The 23,255-nt window shown below is 33.5% G+C and overlaps 2 protein-coding genes across 2 annotated transcripts; both read right to left on the bottom strand.

Annotated features, from left to right (window-relative positions):
• Window positions 1-7,083: 7,083 nt before the first annotated feature.
• On the bottom strand, window positions 7,084-8,602 carry LOC126694653 (AAA-ATPase At3g50940-like). Its single transcript, XM_050391033.1, has 2 exons — window positions 7,616-8,602; window positions 7,084-7,547 (listed from the first exon to the last, which is right to left on the bottom strand). The coding sequence occupies exons 1-2, from the start codon at window positions 8,600-8,602 to the stop codon at window positions 7,191-7,193; spliced, it is 1,344 nt and encodes a 447-aa protein (XP_050246990.1). The 3' UTR covers window positions 7,084-7,190.
• Window positions 8,603-13,378: 4,776 nt separating this feature from the next.
• On the bottom strand, window positions 13,379-21,954 carry LOC126712288 (inositol-pentakisphosphate 2-kinase-like). Its single transcript, XM_050411555.1, is given in 11 exon segments — window positions 13,379-13,878; window positions 15,054-15,200; window positions 16,867-16,981; window positions 16,983-17,069; window positions 17,364-17,960; window positions 18,198-18,308; window positions 18,448-18,488; window positions 19,697-19,841; window positions 21,200-21,406; window positions 21,495-21,619; window positions 21,790-21,954. Coding segments are annotated over 8 exon segments (1,386 nt in total). The 5' UTR covers window positions 21,600-21,619; window positions 21,790-21,954; the 3' UTR covers window positions 13,379-13,878; window positions 15,054-15,200; window positions 16,867-16,888.
• Window positions 21,955-23,255: the final 1,301 nt, after the last annotated feature.

The raw sequence follows: 23,255 nt of genomic DNA, 5'->3' as shown, positions 1-23,255 counted from the left end.
AGAAAAGGAGAAAGCACTAGGTTATCCGAGGCATGTATCATGGATAATCAATATATAACCTCCAAATGACACTGTAACCGCGGGAAACTTCTGGAATGCACAGGAAGGAAGAAGATTTTTACCTTCGCATTAATGAGGGGGTTCTCACCTAACCTCTGTCGCATTAATTGCGCATAAGACAACATGAATAGTACATGCAACCCCTGGGCAGTTAGAATTCCAAGATAAGAAGGAGAGGAAACCGATAAAGTAGAAAAAAATATCCCTGAAGCTCTGGATGGGAACATGACAACTGTAATGATAAGAACAAGGACTGAAGTTATAAAAGAAGGGGGGAAGGCAAAAGGTAGGGGGATCTAGAAAAAGGGAGAGATAAAAAAAAAAATCTAAAAAAATAGAAAGGTAGAGAAATCGTATGGGGTGCACCACGAAAGAGTGATAGTTCCCTATTGTAACACCTGAGTACAAATGGTAATGCCGGTATTAAAAGAAATCAACTGCTTGAGTTTCCCATTGCAGAGTGTTTATCCCTTATTGTTTATTGTTATTATAGATGTGTGAATAGTTGTAGTAGTAATCTGTGCAAAGCTCCCCCGGGACCAAACTTGGTGTCCCACAGTTGCTATTAATGTGTATTTCTAAGTTCTAACAGTTACATTGTATTTCTTTTTTGATAGGTAATATATACACACTGCGATAATTGAACAGTTACTAGCCTCATTACTAGCCTCATTACACGCGCTTTACACGTGCGATAAGGCTCATTTTTTTATTTTGAGTTTAATGTAATTTTTTAATCTGAATTTGAATTTTGTTAGTGAGGTTACACGTAAAGGGATTTTTTTTTTTTTTTTTTTTTTGGGTGATAGGGTGAAGGGATTTTTAAGAAGCTAAAATTTAGGATTTTGAAAATGTGTAAACTGCTGGGTTTAATGTGTGCTAGTTTTTAGGAAAAAAGTTTATCTAGTAGGTTTTTTTTTTTGAATTACAATTTTAACCCTATTTTTTATTTATTAGGAATAAAGATTTTCTTATTAGATTAGGGGCATTGTTGACATTTTTTGAAACCATAACTAACTTTCTGAATTCTCTTAATATATATATATATATATATATATATATATATAAACCTAAAACGAATTCCAAAACCCAAACCCTGTTCTTTTATTCAATATCATAAATTGGGAGGCATGACTTTGGACTACTTAAATATCAAGAATCATTCAAGAGAGACAGAAAGATTGTTAGGAACCTTATTCCTAACAGAGATATTGCTTATACAAAATGGCTTGAAAGCTAAGAGAGCAAGTAATAAAGGTTGAAGGTTGGATGTTATTTTTGTTATAGAGAGTTTATTACAAGTTACAACCATATTACACTTTTATGCTAAACTGCTCGAGAAACAGACAATTTGTTAGCCTTAACCATTTATGCTAACTACCTAACTCATTCTAAATTAGTCACATGCTGGATTATAATGAGCACATGCCTAATTAACCATGGCAGCAACTATTAAGGCATTTACAACAGAATGTGACTTGTGAATCATCTAAGACAACCTAAGACTTTACAAACAGTAGTCCTAGTACAATACTAACTACCTTAATATTTGCTAACAACTACTGATTAATTATTACATTATGTCAATGAGTATTTCATCACTAATTACAACAGCAACACTTGATTGATGCAGCCATAATATAATGGTAGCTCTTGAACAATGCAGTGATCCAGTATGATAGACATGTATACCAATAGCAAGAACATAGCTGGAAGGAAGAAGATTTTTACCTCCGCATTAATGAGGGGGTTCTCACCTAACCTCTGCCGCATTAATTGCATAAGACAACATAAATAGTACATGCAACCCTTGGGCAGTTAGAATTCCAAGATAAGAAGGAGAGGAAACCGATAAAGTAGAAAAAAATATCCCTGAAGCTCTGGATGGGAACATGACAATTGTAATGATAAGAACAAGGACTGAAGTTATAAAAGAAGGGGGGAAGGCAAAAGGTAGGGGGATCTAGAAAAAGGGAGAGAGATTAAAAAAAAAAAAAATCTAAAAAATAGAAAGGTAGAGAAATCGTATGGGGTGCACCATGAAAGAGTGATAGTTCCCTATTGTAACACCTGAGTACAAATGGTAATGCTGATATTAAAAGAAATCAACTGCTTGAGTTTCCCATTGTAGAGCGTTTATCCCTTATTGTTTATTGTTATTATAGATGTGTGAATAGTGGTAGTAGTAATCTATGCAGAGCTCCCCTGGGACCAAACTTGGTGTCCCCATAGTTGCTATTAATGTGTATTTCTAAGTTCTAATAGTTACATTGTATTTCTTTTTTGATAGGTAATACACACACACACACACATACTAGCCTCATTACATACGCTTTACACGTGCGATAAGGCTCATTTTTTTATTTTGAGTTTAATGTAATTTTTCAATTTGAATTTGAATTTTGTTAGTGAGGTTACATGTAAAGGGATTTTTTTTTTTTTTTTTTTTGGGTGATAGGGTGAAGGGATTTTTAAGAAGCTAAAATTTGGAATTTTGAAAATGTGTAAACTGCTGGGTTTAATGTGTGCTAGTTTTTAGGAAAAAAGTTTATCTAGTATGTTTTTTTTTTTTTTTGAATTACAATTTTAACCCTATTTTTTATTTTTTAGGAATAAAGATTTTCTTATTAGATTAGGGGCATTGTTGACATTTTTTGAAACCATAACTAACTTTCTGAATCCTCTTAATATATATAAACCTAAAACCAATTCCAAAACCCAAACCTTGTTCTTTTATTCAATATCATAAATTGGGAGGCATGACTTTGGACTACTTAAATATCAAGAATCATTCAAGAGAGACAGAAAGATTGTTAGGAACCTTATTCCTAACAGAGATGTTGCTTATACAAAATGGCTTGAAAGCTAAGAGAGCAAGTAATAAAGGTTGAAGGTTGAATGTTATTTTTGTTATAGAGAGTTTATTACAACCATATTACACTTTTATGCTAAACTGCTCGAGCAACAGACAATTTGTTAGCCTTAACCATTTATGCTAACTACCTAACTCATTCTAAATTAGTCACATGCTGGATTATAATGAGCACATGCCTAATTAACCATGGCAGCAACTATTAAGGCATTTACAACAGAATGTGACTTGTGAATCATCTAAGACAACCTAAGACTTTACAAACAGTAGTCCTAGTACAATACTAACTACCTTAGTATTTGCTAACAACTACTGATTAATTATTACATTATGTCAATGAGTATTTCATCACTAATTACAACAGCAACACTTGATTGATGCAGCCATAATATAATGGTAGCTCTTGAACAATGCAGTGATCCAGTATGATAGACATGTATACCAGTAGCAAGAACATAGCAATGGTGCAACTTAAACTCCATGTGGGAAGCATGCATAGTGCCATTAAGCACACACCATTTCAAAAGAAAAACAATGTAATACATCAAAGGCTTCCTCATTCTCTGTAATTCAGAACTGCAAATCATGAGTGGAACTCGCTGTGAAGGCCGTAATTAAAAGTCTAAAAGTGTATTAAAAACAATTAGACCTTTTTAGTGGTAATTTGAACTCTAGTAGAATAACTTACTAATAATTTCACAAAATTTATTCCCGGAAGACATTTTCTAAACCTAAGAATAAGTTTATCAAAAAGAAAAATAAAATAAGGAGCACAAAAAAGAAAAAGAAAAACCCAATTGAAATTAGAAGGAAAAGTTTCATGTACCTAGCATATGTTCATGTTATCTTTCTCACATTGGCTTCTGGCTCCTACATTTGCACATCCTTGAACTCACTCTAACTTGAAACATCTAAGCATTCCCAACCAAAACGAAAATAATTTTTTACAAAATAATCAGTAAAATTGTTAACAAAATTGAAGTACAAACACCAATCCAAAAGAAGGTTCAAGTTTTGTACCCTTTTTGGTAGCAAAATACGTAATTACATGTTTAGATTCAGTATAAGAGACATTGTCACACTAAATTTCATACAAAAAAGCTCATTCTTGCATCATGTTTCAACTCACTCAAAGTTCAGTGCTAACTTAAATTCTTTAACCCGACAAAAAATCTTCCAATCACATCAAATTTTAGAGAAAATTAGTTCCTTGTGTTTAGTTTATTCCTTAAAATTTCAGGTCTTAATAACTCCCTTTTTACAATGACTAATAATAATTTTTAAGCTAGTTACTCTTTGTTAGAAATAGAAGCAAACAACATTGTACCATGTTGTTGCCAGCTTAAAGAGGTCGACATCAAGTGATTTTCCATATTATATGTTCACTTTAAACTAATAACTCCAACCTAGAAATCTAATGCCGAAATCTCAATTATATTAAATAGTAAACCAAATAATCCTAAACGAAGTGTGCATTTGCTCCAGTTTAAAAAGTTAGCTTATTTTACTATTTAGCTTATTTTCGTTACTATTTATAGGCCCATTGTACTTTTTGATACTATTTATGGGTTCCACTGCATTATTTCAGCTAATTTTTACCTTTATCTATAGTACTTTCAGTAAAAAATTTTCAATTTCAACAAAATAAGCGGATCCCAAACAAACCCGAAATTGCAAAAAAGCTCCATTATTTTTTTGAATGGACCAATAGTCAATAAGTTTTAGCCCCTAGCTGAAACTCTTAGGTTACTCTAGAACCCAAATTCATCAATGGCTTGTTATCGAATAGAATTACAAAAATAACAAAAAACTTCTACAAAATCCTACATATACTTTCTCTTTGGACACTAAAATTAATAGAAAGAGGAGGTTGTTAATTCTTAACCATGCTTTAGATAGTTGAAAATCTAATCATGTTCCTTGCCACGTGATTTGTAGAAAAACAACTTAAGTAATTCTATACAAACACCAAGACAGCTACAAAAACTATCTGTAACTATCTAATCAAATACATTACAATTAAAACCTGTACATTACGATTTGAGACGAACCAAACCAAAAATATTATATTAGTAGGGTGGCAAATGGGCGGGTTGGGTCATAAATGGGTTGGGTGTGTAATTACCCATTTATCCATTTATGACCAATTTATATATAAATTAATTATTCATTACCAACCCAACCCATTTAATTAGTAACCCACCCATTTAACCCAATATGACCCAAATACCTCTAAAACTACTTGAATGCTTTATTGACCTCCAAAATTACCAAAATACCCTTAAATACCTAAAATGACGCAAATACCCCTACACTTCCAAAATTACCAATATACCCTTAGACATCCAAAATTATCCCCAAAATCTCTAAAATGAGCAAAATACTCATGAAACCTCTAAAATAACCAAAATACCCCTGATATCTCTAAAATTACCAAATATACTCAAAAGGCACTAAAATGACCAAAATATCCCCAAAATCTCTAAAATGAGCAAAATACCCATGAAACCTCTAAAATGAGCAAAATACCCCAAATATCTCTAAAATTACCAAATATGATTAAAAACTACTAAAATGACCAAAATACTTCCAAAATCTCTAAAATGAGCAAAATAACCCCCAAAACTTCTAAAACGAGCAAAATACCCCCCAAAACTTCTAAAACATCCAAAATATCCCCAAAACCTAAAAGATGACGAAAATACCCCCTAAAACCCACAAAATGACCAAAATACCCCCAAAACCCAAAAAATGACCAAAATACCTCCAAAACCTAAAAAATGATCAAAATACCCCCCTAAAATCCAAAAATGACCAAAATACCCCTAAAGCCCAAAAAATGACCAAAATACCCCTAAAACCCAAAAAATGACCAAAATACCCCCAAAACCTAAAAAATGACCAAAATACCCCCAAAACCCATAAAAAGACACAAACAAGTAACTTGGTTACAAACAGATTACTCATATACATGTAGCTAGTGTAGATAGAGGAGGCAACCTAAGTAGGTTTGAAGAAACATAGGGTTTGAAAGAAAACAGAGCGGATGATTACAAACATTTCTTTTCAACAACCCTATGTAAACAGATTAATTAGTTAGGATTTTCCATCGATTAATCATAAAAATAAACTAGTCAATAAATTCAAGATCCTAAAATCCAAAATCAAAACCCTAAGTATGAGTGGAAAAATTAAGAAGTAATTGGAATCTATATATCCACCAAAATTGAAAACCCAAAGAGTTAAAAAGAAAAACCTGAATGACCATTGTTCCAAAGAGAGAAAGAAAGAGAAAAGCTTTGAGCAAAGCCATTTGTGCAAATGGATGGAAGTGGAGAGTTGTCTCTTGGGATAATCCACCATAGATCAGTCATTGTTCAAGCTATCTTTGGTTCTTGCATAATCTTCAAATCTCAATGGCATTATGGAGCTCTCTACCGAGTCCTTCTAATGGCATTGTGTAGTCATGGCGAGGGTCTTGGGTTCTACGTATTTACAGTGCTATAGGGTTGGATTTTGTAGAGTGGAGATTGATTGGAATAACAATCTTGAGCTTGATTTTCTTTATTTCTCATTTTTTTTTTTTTTTTTTTTTGTTTTTAATGGGGAAACAATGGAGAGGCTGAGAGAGTTGAAGAAAGAGAAGGAGATGAGACTTATGTTTTGTTTAGGAGTCGAATAAGAGAATAGTTTTATCGGGTTTTTGTTTTGGGGAGAAGGAGAAGTCTAGAAATTTGCATTTTGGGGGAAGGAGAAGGGTAGAGAAGATTTTCAAAGTTGGGAGGTTATCAAGTTTGATTTTCAGAATTGTGGATTTTTTTTTTTTAGCTAAAATTTTTGGGTTAGAAATAGTGTTTTTTTTTTTTAAAAAATAATAATAATAATACTGATGTGTAAAAATGTGGGAGCTTTAAAAAAAAGTCAAATATTGGTCAGAGGTTTCGATTTTATAATATATATAGATATGTAGATGATGTATATGAAATGACACAACCTTTTGTAGCATGTGTATTATGTTAGAAATTATATATAATATAAATTAATTTATTGAAATATTTTTGTGGCCATATTAATTAAATCAAAATCCTAATCTGACATTCTGACCCCAACATGCAAATTGGGGTTTTGTCTAAAAAGTCCAACAAAAAGAAGGGGGAAAAAAAAAGGCATGGCCTTGCAATTTGCTAGTACTAGTGTACTACCACAAACTAATTCCCTCAACTTGAATTGTTTGTCCACCAGGCTACTAGATGCCCCGTTAATTTCCATCTTTTTTGCTTTGGAGGAACTTGATAAGCCCCTGTAGGGCTACTTCTACTTTGTCACTTTTCATCAACTCTTCTGCAACTTCTGCAGGCGTTGTCTCAACCTTCTCTAACAAGTCTTTGATGTCTATAAACAGTGTGTGCTCCTGAATTTGCAAGTAATTAGAAGCTAATGTCTTGAATCCACTAAACGAGCAATAAGACATATGAAGGTGCACATCCATACGACAAGGCCTCAACAATGCCGGATCAAGACGGTCTTCGTGATTTGTTGTGAATACAATGATTCGCTCCTCTCCACAGCTTGACCATAATCCATCGATAAAGTTTAACAGACCCGAGAGTGTAACCTGTAATGGAAGAATATTAAATTGGTATGAAGCATCTTGATTATGTGAATGGAGAAACAGGGAGTTACCGCATCATCACCCTCTACAGATATGGCTTTGTTATCCAACTCGATCAAACAATCAATGTCCTCTATTACCAATATCGATCGACTAGCTGTTCCAATCAACAACTGCCTTAGATCTGAATTGCACTCAACCTCCCTTAAATCCAAATCATAGATATCAAATTTGAGAAAATTAGCCATGGCTGCAACTAGGCTTGACTTTCCTGTACCAGGTGGTCCATACAACAAATACCCTCTTTTCCAAGCCTTACCTACTCTTTTATAATACTGCTTTCTCCCTATAAACCTGTTGAGATCCTCAACCAAAAACTTCTTCAAATCCGGGTCCATAGCCATTGTATCAAAAGTTGCAGGATGGTCAAGGTTGATCGAGCTCCAATAGTCAGTACTATTATAGTCAATGGTATGAAGCTTCACTATCTTCTTTTCTTCTCCTACAGCTTTTGCTTTCTGTAGAATGTAGGGTAAGTAAGATCTCAGCACCATGTCCCTATGCTTCTTGTGAAAACTTAGCTCAAAGTGTCTTATCTCGGATGATGCAAACTCTTCTTCTTCATTGCTCCTTGTATTTGAAATCGACCTCTCAATGGGCGAAGATACCAAAACCCAGTTGAGTTTCACACCGTTGTATAAATCCACCAATTCTTCGTCCTTGTCAACTGTCAATTCTAGTTCTTTCTCTTTCTCTAACTTATTAACCTTAATTCTTGATGTTAAAGGCGATAACTTTTCGCCCAAGTAAACATTGGCAGCCTCAAACATTTGGTCTGCGATTAGGCCATCAAACTCTTGGATGACAAGGGTGAGTTGGGACGAGAAACAAGTGGAGAGTTTCTGTAGGTTTGAAGAGAAGTAGTCGTGGACAGCGGTGGGGATGACATTGTTGGCGATGGTTCGGAATAGAAGGGCTGAGGCAGTGAGTGAGGTGGCTACTGATGCAATGGTTTTGGCCCTTTTGGAGGAGCGTATGGTCTCTGGGGAGCAAAACATTTTAGTTCTGAAGGATGTAGTTGATGAAGAGGTTTTAGAAGGGCGATTACTGATGAGAATAGTGAAGGTTTTTGAAGGGTTTTGGGGGGCTTCGGCTGAAATAGAACGAATACTTGGGAAGGGTTTTATTGGGCCTTGGCTTTACACCATTTGTTCTACTTGGGCTCTAAGATCAGTTTAAAGGCCCATGAAACTGTATTGTGCTATTTGAAAGCGTATGTGAACAGAGTAGCACATTCTATTTCAAAATGAGCTTTTCATTCCAATGAGCTCAAGCCCATCTTACAAGACTCCTTTAAAGGAAAAGTCAGTACCTTGAACCCAGAAGGGGAAAAGGAAAAATCCATAAACTCATTAAATTATTAAAGATTTTCAAGTTTCAGAAAATGAAATGTAAATCATTATATTCATTGAATTTTTAAAACAAAAGCAGTTGTCTATATAGCTGTCTAAAAGGGATCAAACTCCAATCTATGACCCTCAAATTTATGTCTCTTTCCTATGAATCTCTTTTAAGTCTCTTTCTTTGAAAAAGTTTGAATGAGCTTTCATGTTGATATCAAATTGATTCATTGAAACCCCAACACCTACATTTTATTAGTATGTCAAATGTCCAAATAGTGACCACGGACTTGTCTCAAATCTGCAAACAGGCCCCAAATTTTATTTTATTTCCAATTAGAAGAGAAACAAACTCATGCCTAAGTGGTCCACAACAGTTCTTTAGTTGTTTAGATTTAGCATGTCCTATCTCATTCAATCCTAATGATAGGATGATTTGATACCGGAGGAAAAGTATAGTGATACCGAACTATACTGGATAAATTGGAAGGATGATTGGATATGTAATTTTGATAGATGAAACAAACCAAACACACGATAATAAAAATGATAGATAGCTCATCACCAAAGCAAAAGATTATAGGGATACACATTATCATCATCCAAAAAAAATTCTACTAAGAACCTAAGGCTGAATAAGTTCACTCCATAAAGAAAATCCAACTAAGGGATAAGAGCTAAAGTATAAGAAATCCTTATTCTCAAAAGCCAAAGGCTGATTTTTTGAGAGTACATTCTCTAATTTATTAATTTCAACCAAATAGCTTATATAAGTTTAGACCATTCTTATAAGCATAAGAGAACGAAATTACAATTTAATATTTTAAAGACTAAAGTCAGAATAGACTCATAAAAATGAGAAAAAAAAATCATAAATAATTTTGACCAAATAATAAAGACAAGATATATAAAATAAATGACAAATATCGTCTACTGTCATATAATCTGCCACTATGTTACTAAGTACGCTGATGTCTCCTCCTCATTCAAAGAATTCTATCATTTGGGTGATGTTTCAATGAGTATATCACTATATCGTATTACTTCTTTTTTTTCATATCATTTGGTTTTTGTTTTATTGCTATTATCACGTTTTTTTTTTTTTTTTGGATAATTATTGATATTATCACGTTGAACGGGAATTTAGTTCTTTAATTTTTGTATTTGAACAATTGATCTCCAAATATTAGATTTGTGACAAAAAAAAACCTCTTATTAAAGCTTAATAATGTAAATTTTGTATTTTTCATCAAAGCCTCTGGGTTAATCACGTAATGTGCACGTAATTTTTTCCACATCATGAATAATTTTAAAATATCATTATTACCATATGTAATTCAAGAAATTAAATCCTTAGATCTTAAATAAAGATGTGATTTTTTTTTTTTTTTGATAAATACATTTGTAGGAAGTCTAATGTTGGAAAAATAAAAGAAGAATAGAATCCCAACTCCCAAGGGATCCATTTTTGTAAGGATCAAAATGTTAGAACTTATCAAAACATATTTAGGTACTTCTTTTAGAAAGTACATATTTATTTTTTTCAGAGAAAATATAAGTACATATTCAGGAATCAGGTACCATTATAACTTGTTTTTATTATTTTTTGGGTTTTGAGGTAGGGTATGACTGATTTTACTTTCAGTTCATAATTGGACCAACTGGACTGATTTGATTTCTAAAATTGGTTGCAGTAAATTGGTATCAATCACCGCTCACGTTAGGTAAGTTGGTACTTCTCCAAACTTTAAAAGTTTGAGGGATTTATGGACCCAGATTCGAGTGGTCCCGAGATAGAGAAGGGTGGGATTATACTGTCGATTATTAAAAAAAAAATGTCATCGCATAGGTAAAGACAAACATTCAATGTACCTAAAGCAAATGCCATTGATTTTAAAGGAGAAAGACAAATATTCAATTGGTTAGAAAAGATAGCTGCCAAACTTTGTCTTTAATATTTTATTATTATCATTTTTGGTTCTTCTACTACTTCTGAAGTCGCAATTGCCTCGGCTATTCTAGAACAACCACCAGGTCCACCACTGAGAAGCACCTCAAATGCCTGATATATATATGTATATATATTAACTAACCTTTGCTTTGCTTGATCTATTTGACTTTAACGATAGCATTTATTTCAATTCAATTCCATCGTCCAAGAGAAACAATTCCTATGTACTACATTGCCTTCGTCGGTGGTAACCGGTAAGAGTTACTGAAAAATTAGAGAATATTCCAGAAGTATAATAAATACAAACTGTGAGTGCGTGCTCAGAGACTCTTCTATTTTTTTTTTAGTAAAAGTTAATAATTTAAATCTATTATAATTTGAGATTACTATATTTTTTAATCATAAAAAAACTTAGAGGTGTAATGAGTAAATTATTTCATCCAAAATGCTAAACACTCATCACACCCTTAGGTATTTCTGTGATTGAAAAATGTAGTAATTTCAAATTATAATGAATGCAAATTATTATCCTTTACCCAAAAAAAAAAAAATATATATATATATAGAAGAGCAATTTGAAAACCATCAAGAGATTGGTCCTGTTTTGTAGGCAACGTTTTAGTAGGAGTTAAAGATGCAGCTACTTAAAAAAAAAAAAAAAAAGTGTATATATCCATTTAGTTTTTTTTTTTTTTTTTTTTTTTTTTTTTTTGATAACTATTATTATTATTTTATAATTAGCTTTGTTTTTGGATAAACATGGGGTGTTTCTTTTAAGGAAAAAAAGACAGCAACGTGAGTTGTTTAACTTATTTTTCTATTTAAAAAAAAAAAAACATATAGTTACTTTGAAGAAGTGGGTTAGTGGAAGAGTGTTCCTATTTTGTAGGCAATATTTTAGTGCAAGTTAGACATGTATTTTTACCAGACTATCCTTTAATTTTTCTCTACTTAAACCTAGGAGTGTAGGGGTATTTTGTAATAAAAAAAAATCCAGTCCAAACAGGAGAAACCCCTTAAATAGTAGTATAGATAATTATCTAAAGTTATGTAAAAGCACTAATAACATTAGTGTGGGTATATAATAGAAAAATGTGCAAAATTTACACAATTTCATATAAAAATGACTAATATCAGTAAATGTATAATTGTGTAAATTTATAAGTTTATTATAGTAATTATGTAAATTTACACAGAAACTATTCATTTTAGATTTAAATTTTTTTTTATTTTTTTTTTTGGTATCCCGAAAATGAAGAAAGAGAGTGAATAGTGGTTTTTGTATGTGATGAAAAAGAAACAATTAAGAAAATTAAGAAAATAAAATATTGTGTAAAATAGATAATATGATATGAGGTGTTTTGAAAAATAGTATATAAAATAAAAAAAATAAAAAGTAGGTTTTTATGTTAAAATTTAAAAGAAAAAAAAAAGAAAAAAAAAAGGGGTTTTACATGAGCTTAAGCTAATGCTCTTTGAGAGAGAGGCAATCGGTATAGGAAACAATTAAGCTTAGAGATGTAGAGGGTGACTTATTATTAGTGATATTCTTGCTTATCCTGAACCACTCTTATTGTCTTATGATAGTATTCTAACTACTCTTATTGTCTTATAATAGTATTTTAACTGTCTTTAAATTAGCACCTAAATTTGAAGGAAAAAAACTTATTTTCTATTTTATTTATCCACATTTTCAACCCACATTCCAACAATCTCGTTCTCATACACACATACATAGAAGTAGATCTACCATAGCAGTCAAACCCAAAAGACCAAACACCATCTACGATCACGCTTAAATCCAATAGGCTAAACACCGCACAATCACACTTTTGCCTCCACCACCAAACCCCCACCACGCTCATCCCCTCCAACCGCCAAATCATCATCCCTTTGCCGCACCGTGTTGTCTTCATCCCTCCACCACCATGTCATTGTTTTCATATCTCCATAGTCCACCTCCGCCAAGTAAAGATTAAGGGTTGGGTGAGAAAGAAGGGAGGGACTAAGAGAGGGTACTAGAGGCTCTTTATGTGTTGTCACTGTAGCTCTTCCAAAAACAAAAAAAAAAAAAAAAGAAAAAAAAAAAAAAAAAAGAACATTTTGAAGAGACTGTTGTTGGAGTGTTGTTTAGTTGATTTACTCTCCAAAATGGAGGAAAAAAAAAAAAAAGGAGGGGGGAGGGGGGGGGGCTTTTGGAGGATCTATTGGATATGCTCTTTTAATCGTAAAATCAATTCCTATTTCATGAGATTTGATAACTACAGAGAGTAAGATTTTAATAAGATTGTGATTATATGCAACACTTCCTAATTTTCTATATAAAAATTTCCAATGTACAATTTTATTGGAAGGTATAAATAGGGGAATTTACATTAAATCTCAAATAAGTGACTAACTTCCTATGCTCAAGTTGGGGAAAAAAAGTCCTCTACTTCCATAGAAAAGTTTTGAGATCTATATCAATGATAATGAACAAAACATTACAGTAAATTGTGAAATTTTCAATGCAAGAAATACGCTTTGAGGCTGCCAAGCCCCCATAAGTTCAGATTAAATAGAGACATTATTTTGATCAATCTCAACATCTTAGGCTGTGAAAGACATGAGAACTTAGTAACAGTCTATACAAAATAATACATGAAACGTGGGTTAGTCACATGATGGAACAATAACTATAATAATCTTCGCCAATCACATACCACACATCACATCTTTGACAAGTCTTTGGAGTAAAAGAAACAACATCTTTCTTCTCATCCTTCTTCTCTTCTTTGGCAGGACCTACACTAACGACTGCTGCAGATTGTCTGTATTTTCTGACCTTCTTGATGATCTTCACTGGATCAGCTTCACCAATTACTGTCACTGTACTTTTAGACGGGTCAAGGACTATAGAAGTTATACCTTCAATTGTTGCAATTAACTTCATCACCCTCTTCCTGCACTTTAAACAGAGCAGTTCCACTGACACTACAGTTTTCTGCAACAGAGAGGAGTCAGAAGTGTTAGTACGAACTTCTGATAAGCTCAGAGAAGATAAATTATATGCCAAAACAAATGAGCTGAAGAAGTACTGCAATGTCAGTCAAAAGCCAATACTGCTCGGGACAATGATGAGGTCCTAAGTTAAATGGGACAGACAAAAACCATCATGTGAACATGCTATATGAAAGAATTGGAACCCGAGGAGAGATACAACCTTTGACATGATCCAATACCATAAGTATAGGGCTGGAACAAGCAACAAACGCTACAAACTGATGAATTTAGATTTTTTATATAAAATCTATTCTCTTTCTCGGCTTCATTTGATTATATCTTTGGATGAATGCATGATTAAATACTGAATAAGAGTAAAATTGTTAGTTGGTGAATAGAATTTAGCATGGTTAAATACTAAATAAGGGGTACGTTAGTTGGTGAATGGAAATAAATGCCAGTTAGAAGGTGCTCTTAATTGGGTCACCTATGCCATCCCATATGCATTTAATGCAGAATTCACACACTAAAAACTGACTGGTCTAGAATACAAGATATGCTACTCACCACTGACAATTTTATATAGGTAGGACAGTTTATTTTCTAATTTCACACTCCTTGATAAAGGAAAATTCTTAGGTACTCCTAGAGCATTGTGAATTTAATGAGTGGATTCTTTCCATGAATGTAAGAGGAGAAAGTACTATTCACTGTGCTCCAAGAATACCTAAGGATTACTCCTCGATAAAAATCACTTCAGCCAACATATGTGAAAGCTATCTTAGGCTGCTAAAGGAAAGCATTGCACGGGTAATACAAAATGTTGACATATATGGCTGCTACAGACATGAAAAGTGATACGAGTTATTTTTATTTTTATTTTTTATTTTTTATTTTTTTGCTTTTTTGAACCATCGATCTAGATATTATTGCATTGCTTGAGCTTAGGATGTTTTGTGAAAAATTTATGTGAAAAGACATATTACACATCGTCAAACGATGGGGCATAAGGCCTTTAATGCTCAGCTTCTCAATTCAGCCGAATGGGCACAACTTGGCCTACCTGCAGGACCTAATTTTGGTCGTATCTGGAACTTTAGCTCTAAGTTTTAAATACATCATGTTGAGTGGGTCGTGTTGAGAGAGAGAGAGAGAGAGAGAGAGAGATAGAGAGACCTTTTCACAGCTCAGGAACTCGTTGTTGAGCACATGGTTCAGCCAAGCTGCAGCCAACAAACTGGACCGCACGTTCAACTAGGCTGATTTAAAGTACCAAAACTGCTCAACCACAGTGCACAGAGCCTTTTATATTAACTGCAGCTCCTGTCAGGCTAACTGATTCCTCAGTATAATCAATAATGTGCTCTGTAAAAATGGACAGTTGAAAATGCAGTTAGAAACATAAACTATTGTACCCCCAATCTGAGACCCAACAGGGATATTCTTTCAATCTTACTGCCCACAATATTCATTTCAAGCTTTTCCAGAAATATTGGGAATCTTTAAACTTAGACAATTGTTTAAGAAACAATACCTCAAAATGCCCACAAATTATTTCGTAAAAGCTCAAAAGAAAACAATATACAATTGTAGGAACATTCTAAAAATATTTACCCAACTAAAGAAAAAAAAAGGAATGTTGTAAAATTTAACCAGCTTTAAGAAATATGAAATAAGTGATGAAATGAACTACTTCATGCTTAAGATGCATTGTTATTAGAGTTTAGATTTTCCATAGAAATTTTAAACTGTCCTTAATATAAACAGATGCAAGAGAATTGAATCATTTGAACGATATCAAAACCATAAATGGCAGCAGGGTTCCAATGTATGCTCCCATGGTGGCAAAAGTAAAATACCTCAAACACAAGGGCATCTAAAACTAAAAACCTAAAGCATCACCTTTCTACAATCTAGGCAATTTTCCTTTGTGCTCTGCCACCATGACCAGTCAAAAGGTCCAGTAAAACTTGCACATACACCATCCCAGGCACATTTGGCCTTGACCCTAGGCCCAAAAGGAGGTTTGAGTATTTGAATAAGCAGTTCCTCCAAACTGATTTTAAACCATTCCATCTAGAACTTCATTCAATTTGGGTTTGCAGGGCTGTTTCAAGTTAAATTGTTTTACTTCAAAAAGAGGTCCACCTAAAACAGTAAATCAATTTTTTCTAAATTTCTACATGGCATGGTCAATATGGAATCCAGCTGTATGCATTTATAGGACATGTGAGCATGGATGGAATGGCACTGAAGTAGCTGATATATCACTTTCCCTGTCAAGCCCAAAAACTGTTCTGTCACTTTCTTCTCTGGTCTAATTAAGCCCTCATCAAATATAATAAGGAAACCATATATGTTAATACAATTACAAAATATAGGCATGCATTTAGATGCAACATAATCAATCTTTCTAATGCATCTTCATGGTAAGCTCTTTGATGCACTACAAAACTGATTGACAATTATATAACTACAGCATTTCTTGACAAATCACAAAGAAATTCTAGACTATTTTGGTAGGAATAATACAGTCAAGATAGTAACCCATCTATGAGCATCAAATCTAAAGTATGGACAGAATGTTGCATGCAACAATAAAATTCCAATCAAAGGCGCTCTGCAATACATAAAATAAAAGGATTGGAAAACGGGGGTTTCGCATTCTTAACCAAATAAACTTCCTCCTGCACCAATGCCCAAGATGCAAACACTAGAAACAAAGATCATTATGGAGATTTAACTTTGACTAGTATTATAAATCCTTCGTGTGGCAGCATGGCACAAAAGGGAAGGGGGAAGAGAGGAAGAAAAAACGCAACTAATATTAAGTGTAAATTTCCATGAAAAGAATACAAAAGAAAAACATTTTATAAAGGAAAATCTGATTGCCTCAACCACAGGATGAAATGAGCAGTTCTCACCTGCACCACTACAAACATAATAACAGTTGCGTAAAAGAATGCCCTATCAAACTACTTGCACTTACCAATAGAATCTTCAGCAGGAAATTATCCTCCATGGCATTTTATTTTATCTTTATTAGTAGTATAAGCCTCCATGCTTGTGGCTTCATCTGCTTCTTGTTTTGTGACCACCATCTTTAGTATAGCATCTGACTATCTTCTTGTCTAACTCATAATATTTGCCCATCTTCTTCAAAGGTTTCAAATCCAGGTCAATGAAAGATGCCTAGAAAATTGCAACTCAAGTAAGACATCAATGTCATGAAAAATGACAGCTTGTAGTTGAGAAATTCATTTTTCAACTTGGAAATTTACTTATTTAATATGTTAGAAACAATTTGATTTTAATTATGATTTTTAAGAAATCATATAATTCCAAACTTTTGGCCCTGATATCAATTTTCTCAATAATTCCACTTCTCCTGGGCAATAATAAAATAAAAGGAATTTTCAGGACATCATGATAATAAGACGCAAGACTGGCCTAATATGAAATCCTCATATGTCAAGAGCCACCTACCTTGTAATCAAAAGTTTGGTTGGTTGACTCTAGGTGTACATTATATGGAGATCCCAAATCCCCATCTGCCCTTGGTCTAAAACTAATCATCAGACTACAGTCCTTTGCAGTTGCAGCTACCAAATAGTCCTTCACAATCTTCAAGCTTTCATCCATAGGAATGGAATGCAAAGAGGTATATCTATGTGATACTTCTTCTTCACCCAATTCTCCACATACTGGACAAGACTCAGAAATAATGTCATAATAAGCATGAATTGCTCCTTCTATGTCAAATTTGTCAAGCTTCTGGACCTCAAGAAGCTGATCCAGTATTCCAGACTTATAAACTGTCTCGGAAACAAGCTGTAGGAAATTCTTTGTGCGCAGGCCACTATCTGCCCTAATGACAGGCTTGAGTGCATCTTCAAATGCTTCACTAGTCACAACATTAGTACTGTCTGCACCACCACCCAAGCCCCCAAATATGAGAGAACCATTCAAAAATACCCGGAAATTATTCTGTGGCGTGGTAAAGAGATCATTGATAGCTTTGTGTATTTTGCCCTCAGACTTGGAGAACAGATCGAGAGGATTGTATTCACTTAATTCTGATATCTGTAATAAAAAAATGGAGTGGGTCAGAGTCTTAAAAGCATAAGAAAAAGAAAGAAAGTGCACAAATTTCGAAAGTGGTATCTGACCCATTGGATCAAACACAAATACAGGTTTGACACAAACTAACTCGACCCCAACAGCACCATTACAAAAGGAGGGAACCAGATTTTTTTTTTTTTTTTTTGGGGGGGGGGGGGGGGGGGGGGGGTGGTTGTGGTTGAGGGGAGGAGTGAGTACCTCTCCTTGATGCAACTTCAGGGTTTGGTGCATTCTGAACCGAGTTATGCTCCGTTTAACAGCATTTCCTTCAGATATGAATTTTGAACAAGGGAGAAATCCACATTTGGGCTACTTTTGGGAAAATGGAACAAAAAGAAATGAACTAAATTAATTAGCATTAAATTTGAAAGTATCATTCAAGAGTCACTAAAAAAAATTAACACCATTATGAAATATAATTTCTTTTTTAAATAGTAAGGGAGTGCACCTTTATCTCAACAGATATACAGGGTACACCTTTGAGAGTACCTAACATGGAAAAAGAAGAATTAACTACCACTCTTTTTCTTTAAATATTATACTAAATGACATAATCACAATGCAGATTATCAAGGAGATTTCGGTGCTTGATTTGAAGATCAAAATAGCTGTTTAACACATTACAATTCTAAGAAGAAATCAGGTGCCCACCCATTGGCAGTATACAATTCCTATCAGAATTTCCATCCGGGTGGCTGCCTAGAACACGAGATAGTGATTAATGACCAAATTAATTACATTAACCATTGTGATGCTATATTTTTTTATATGTGTGAGTGGTAAATTTTATAGGTACTTCTGATTTTACTCTTTTGGTTCCCTAACCTCTTGGGGTTGAGAGTTGTATTCAAAATGTGGGACAGATGGCCTAGTCCTCTAGGGTTGTGAGGGGTTGTATTTGTGCGCGCTAGGGATTAGGGGCCTCTAATGGGTATATTGAGCCTTCTTGTATATCTTTTCTCTTTTCTTTTTTTTTGGTAATAAGATTCCCCCAACAAAAAAAAGTGCAAGTGCTAGAAATTCCTACATGCATGGTAGCATGATCTTCTAACGAATTTTAATCCTGCAATCCTTCTTCAACAGTTGTCTATTTTGAAACATGAATATTGTTAGAATTATGGTTTAATGATTAAATTCACCATTTTGGACAATCAATAATTTATCATGATATCAAAGCACAAGATCCTAAGCTCGATCTCTATTTTCATCCTACCTCCCATTTAAAATGCTAAAAATCTCACATGCTGGGCCCCACTTATTAAAGGGGAGTTTAGGCCCACACGTGAGAGAGAATGTTAGAATAATGGTTAAAGATTAAATTCAGCATTTCTCTTAAACTTTTGGGACAAATTGGTATTTATCAAATATCTTGCAACTCACCATCTAATGGGGCTGCATGTTTTTTACCAAATAAATTTTAAGTGAAAATATAAGGGAATGGGCTAGCTTTAAATAATAGCAACTAAAACAAGCATGAAAAAATCATTAGCTGGATTTGAATTGAGATTAAAATATATTAGTAAGGTAACCATTTGATTTTTGAATAAGCTAAGGTTTCAAAGCTAAGATCCTTTTTACATGCTTGCTAAGTGTGATACTTGTGTGAGATGCACACCTGTAAATATTTCAGTGTGACACAGAAATTGTAACTAAGTGCAGGATAATTATTCGACCAAATTCTAAGAGACAGAAATTACCAGGAAAAAGCGAATGATCACTCATAAGGAGCGCAGAATCACAATCTGTATCAACCTTGGCAGCATCAACTCGCCAAGCAGGACGCTCACATAGAATGTTCTTCTCAATTGACTCCAGGAATTCCCTAGATACAAGGACACGCATCTGCCATATTCGAACCAAGCCAAGGTCAGAAAACTTCAACTAACACTAGTAATTTCAAAATGTTCCCAAGCGTCAAACCATTTTCCCTTAAAACAATCCAATCTAATATAGTTTTGAAAATCCTAATATCAACATAGCCAATCTAATTCTAATTTTCCTTTCTTTTCTATAAAGGATCAAAATCAACCATAGCAACACATAACATACAAACCACGTGCTAATTTCCAGGTAGTCCACAATAAACTGCTCCAACTGATAGGAAAATGCAGATACACAACATTTAAGCAAATCAATAAGTTCACCTATACCACATTTGCATCATTAGTCAAATTAGGCATATTCTAGGAAGCACGGACACAAACACGGGTACGATATGGTAGCACGAGCAATTTTTGAAAAATTATAACATAAAATGGTCAGTAAGACACCGGTATGACATGGGTACAACACCCTAAATGAAGTGTCCGTGCTTCCTAGGGCATATTACATCCTTTAAGTTTGGGATCATTTCTAAGAGTCTGCCATAAAGAGTTTTTTGCACTAACAAGCACTTTAAGCCAAAAATTCCCCAAACCACTAAAAAAGAGCTAAAGGGTTCCCTTTAAAGCTGCTAAATTTGGAGCATCTATCCAAAAAAAACTCTACAATTCTCTATATGCTTTATGAATCTAGAACTATAGAGCATGTAATTTGGCACGCAGTCAAAATACTAAAGCACTTTTCAGTTAAAACTCTACTTCACATTCTTCACAATGCCAAACGAGCACTAAATCAGTCCGTTGACTATGAAACATACAATTTACTCCATCGAGTATTACATCAATGTCAATATGCTAGTAGAATCTTGCTGTTAATTTATTAAAAAACAGCATCATTTTAAACAGAAAGTTGGGGGGGGGGGGGGGGGGGGGGAATTCTTTTATTTTAGGCTGGTTAAAATGTAGTAGAGCATAACAAAAGGGCACATTGTCCTTATAGTAGTCGACAGACCCATTTAAATTAAAAACACGTTTGGCTGTAAAATCTATTTTTAGAGAATTCACACCAGCTCATGCAATTTTTTTTTTTGGTCTACTTTAGCATAATAACCTACTTTTTCTATTTTACATACTCACTTTTAAAAAAACAACACATCAAATTATCTATTTTACACTACATTTTATTAAAATATCAATTTCTTTTTTTAATTTTTTAAAATTATTTCTCCTTCTTCATATGCAACAACCACCATTCCTTTATCCTCAGGATACATAAATTTATACCGTTATTACTAAATAAAAAACTTGTAAATTTATACAATTATACCCACTAATAACCACTCTCACTTGCCAAACAAAACAAAAAAGGTGAGAGCATACCCCAGAGTCAACATATTTAGAACCTAATAGCGGAGACATAACGTGTTCCACATAGAGTTGGGCAGCAATTTCTTTGTTAGGGCACGAATCGATGCCGTCTATCTCCTTCCACAAAACCCGCTCATTCTCACTCAACGCCGTCGGGCACCGACTCCCCGGCGACCCGACCCGCCGCGGCACCTTCTGTACCCGCATCACTTTCCCCATCTACACATACATAAGCACATACATAAAGCTTGTTGTTGTTGAAGTAAAAAAATAATTGTGCAAAGAATTTAAGGTGTTTTTTGTTTACAAAGGAGGGAGAGGATCCAGTGTAAGCAAGAACAAGATTACAAGCTCCTTCGCCTCTGTACGCCCAATCACCAGCGTCCTTTTCCTCTAAAACCAAACCCTCCATCCAACTAACTGTTTTGCTCTCTGTGATTTCAAAATTCAAACTCACTTTCACACAAACACTAAAATCAAATTATAAACACTTAAAAAAAAATAAAAGTAACAATTAACCAAAACGATGGACAATAACACCTAATTTTTTTGAGTTTCAAAAGAGATGCAATAATTTGCGAGACGATCGAAGTGTGACTGACCAGATCTTTTTAAAAACCCTATCTGATAAAAATATAATAATGGCAGACAAATATGGTTTGTCGAAAGTGAGAGCGAGAGAATCTTTTCGACTCGCAGTGAGTGGAGGTCACTGCTCAGGCGTTGAAACTTGAAAGTGACTATATAAGTATGAATAAAGAGGGTTTCTTTTCTTTTCTTTTTTATTTGATACTTTTATACTGGCTTTAATTATGGAAAAGATAACGGATGCATTTCACGCCATTAATTTAGGAAATGTTTTTTTCTCAATACTACTAAGGGTTTTTCCTGTTTAGTTACTATGTTTTGTTGTCTAAAATACCCCCATTATACTTACTCATATGTAAGAATAATGCTAGAAATACAAATTTTTTTACAAACTGCTGATATGGCCAATGATTGTTGGTAAATGAAAAAATAATATTAATGGTAGGCCTAAATGCAAATCAATAAAAAGTTGATCATATCAGCAGTTTGTGAAATGTAGTAAAATAGTTTGTGTATGTAGCATTACTCAAATATGTAAATCAAAACTCCTATACTTTAAGACCTATAAATTCACGTACACTTTGCCAATTTCTCTTTTTTTTTTTTCAAATTAAAGACATTTAGTGTAGCTCTATATTCTTTTCTTTCTTCTTTTTCTACTTTCAGATTTGGTTTCTAAACAATTTAAATATAAAAGGCTACAACAACTTTTCAGATTCTATCTTTTGCAAGTTTTTTTTTTTTTTTTTCTTTATCATTGACTTTGTTTGAGTTCTTACCTGCCATGGCTGTAAAGTATTCAGAGTTTGAGGTATACTTACTCGTGGGTGAATGTAATTTTTATAAGAATTTAAGGTTGTTTTGATGCTTGCTTATTATCCGTGGCTAACTTAAAATTTTCAATCAAAAGGGTTTGTACTTGAACTGGCTACTTGAGAAAGGATACCGGTAAGAACTATTTCTATTTGTAGTTTGCACCAAAGTGTTTCCAAACATTTGCTTCTTTTTTTTTTCTTTTTTCTTTTTTATAATGAATTCGTTCTTTATTTTTTAAATGATTAACATTGGATTTTATTTTTAAAGTACTAACTTTTCGTTCAAACACAAACTTTTTTTTAGTTTTTTTTTTTATAGGAATTTATGCTACTTTGGTTTCCCAATTTAATTATGTTTTGCTTTTTTTTTTTAATAATGATAACCTAATAATAAATAAATAAAACTTCAACATGTTTGTGAACCACTTTCGCATCATTGTTGATTAATTCAAAGTCATTCAACATGTTTGTGAACCAAAAAAGTCATTCAAGGTCATTCAACGTGGTTATCAAAAAAAAAAAAAAAAAAAAAAAAAGTCATTCAACGTCATTCCATTTATAAAGTTTGCTCTTTTTTCAATTTTAAAATACTTGATTTATTCAAAATAATGATAATCTTAGATTTATCTCTTTTCTCTCTCAAGTTTATATATGTACAAATTTCT

This window comes from Quercus robur, chromosome 2 (assembly GCF_932294415.1).
Source record: "Quercus robur chromosome 2, dhQueRobu3.1, whole genome shotgun sequence".
NCBI lineage: Eukaryota > Viridiplantae > Streptophyta > Magnoliopsida > Fagales > Fagaceae > Quercus > Quercus robur.
Note: the sequence above shows the minus strand (reverse complement) of the source record. Positions and strands in the feature narration are given on the sequence as shown.

Bases quoted from the DNA above. Each gene is read 5' to 3' on its own strand.
- LOC126694653 (XM_050391033.1), bottom strand. From the start codon at position 8,602: ATGTTTTGCTCCCCAGAGACCATACGCTCCTCCAAAAGGGCCAAAACC. The intron at 7,548-7,615 runs GTAACTCCCTGT...CTTCCATTACAG, and splicing joins CTGTAGAGGGTGATGATGCG to GTTACACTCTCGGGTCTGTT.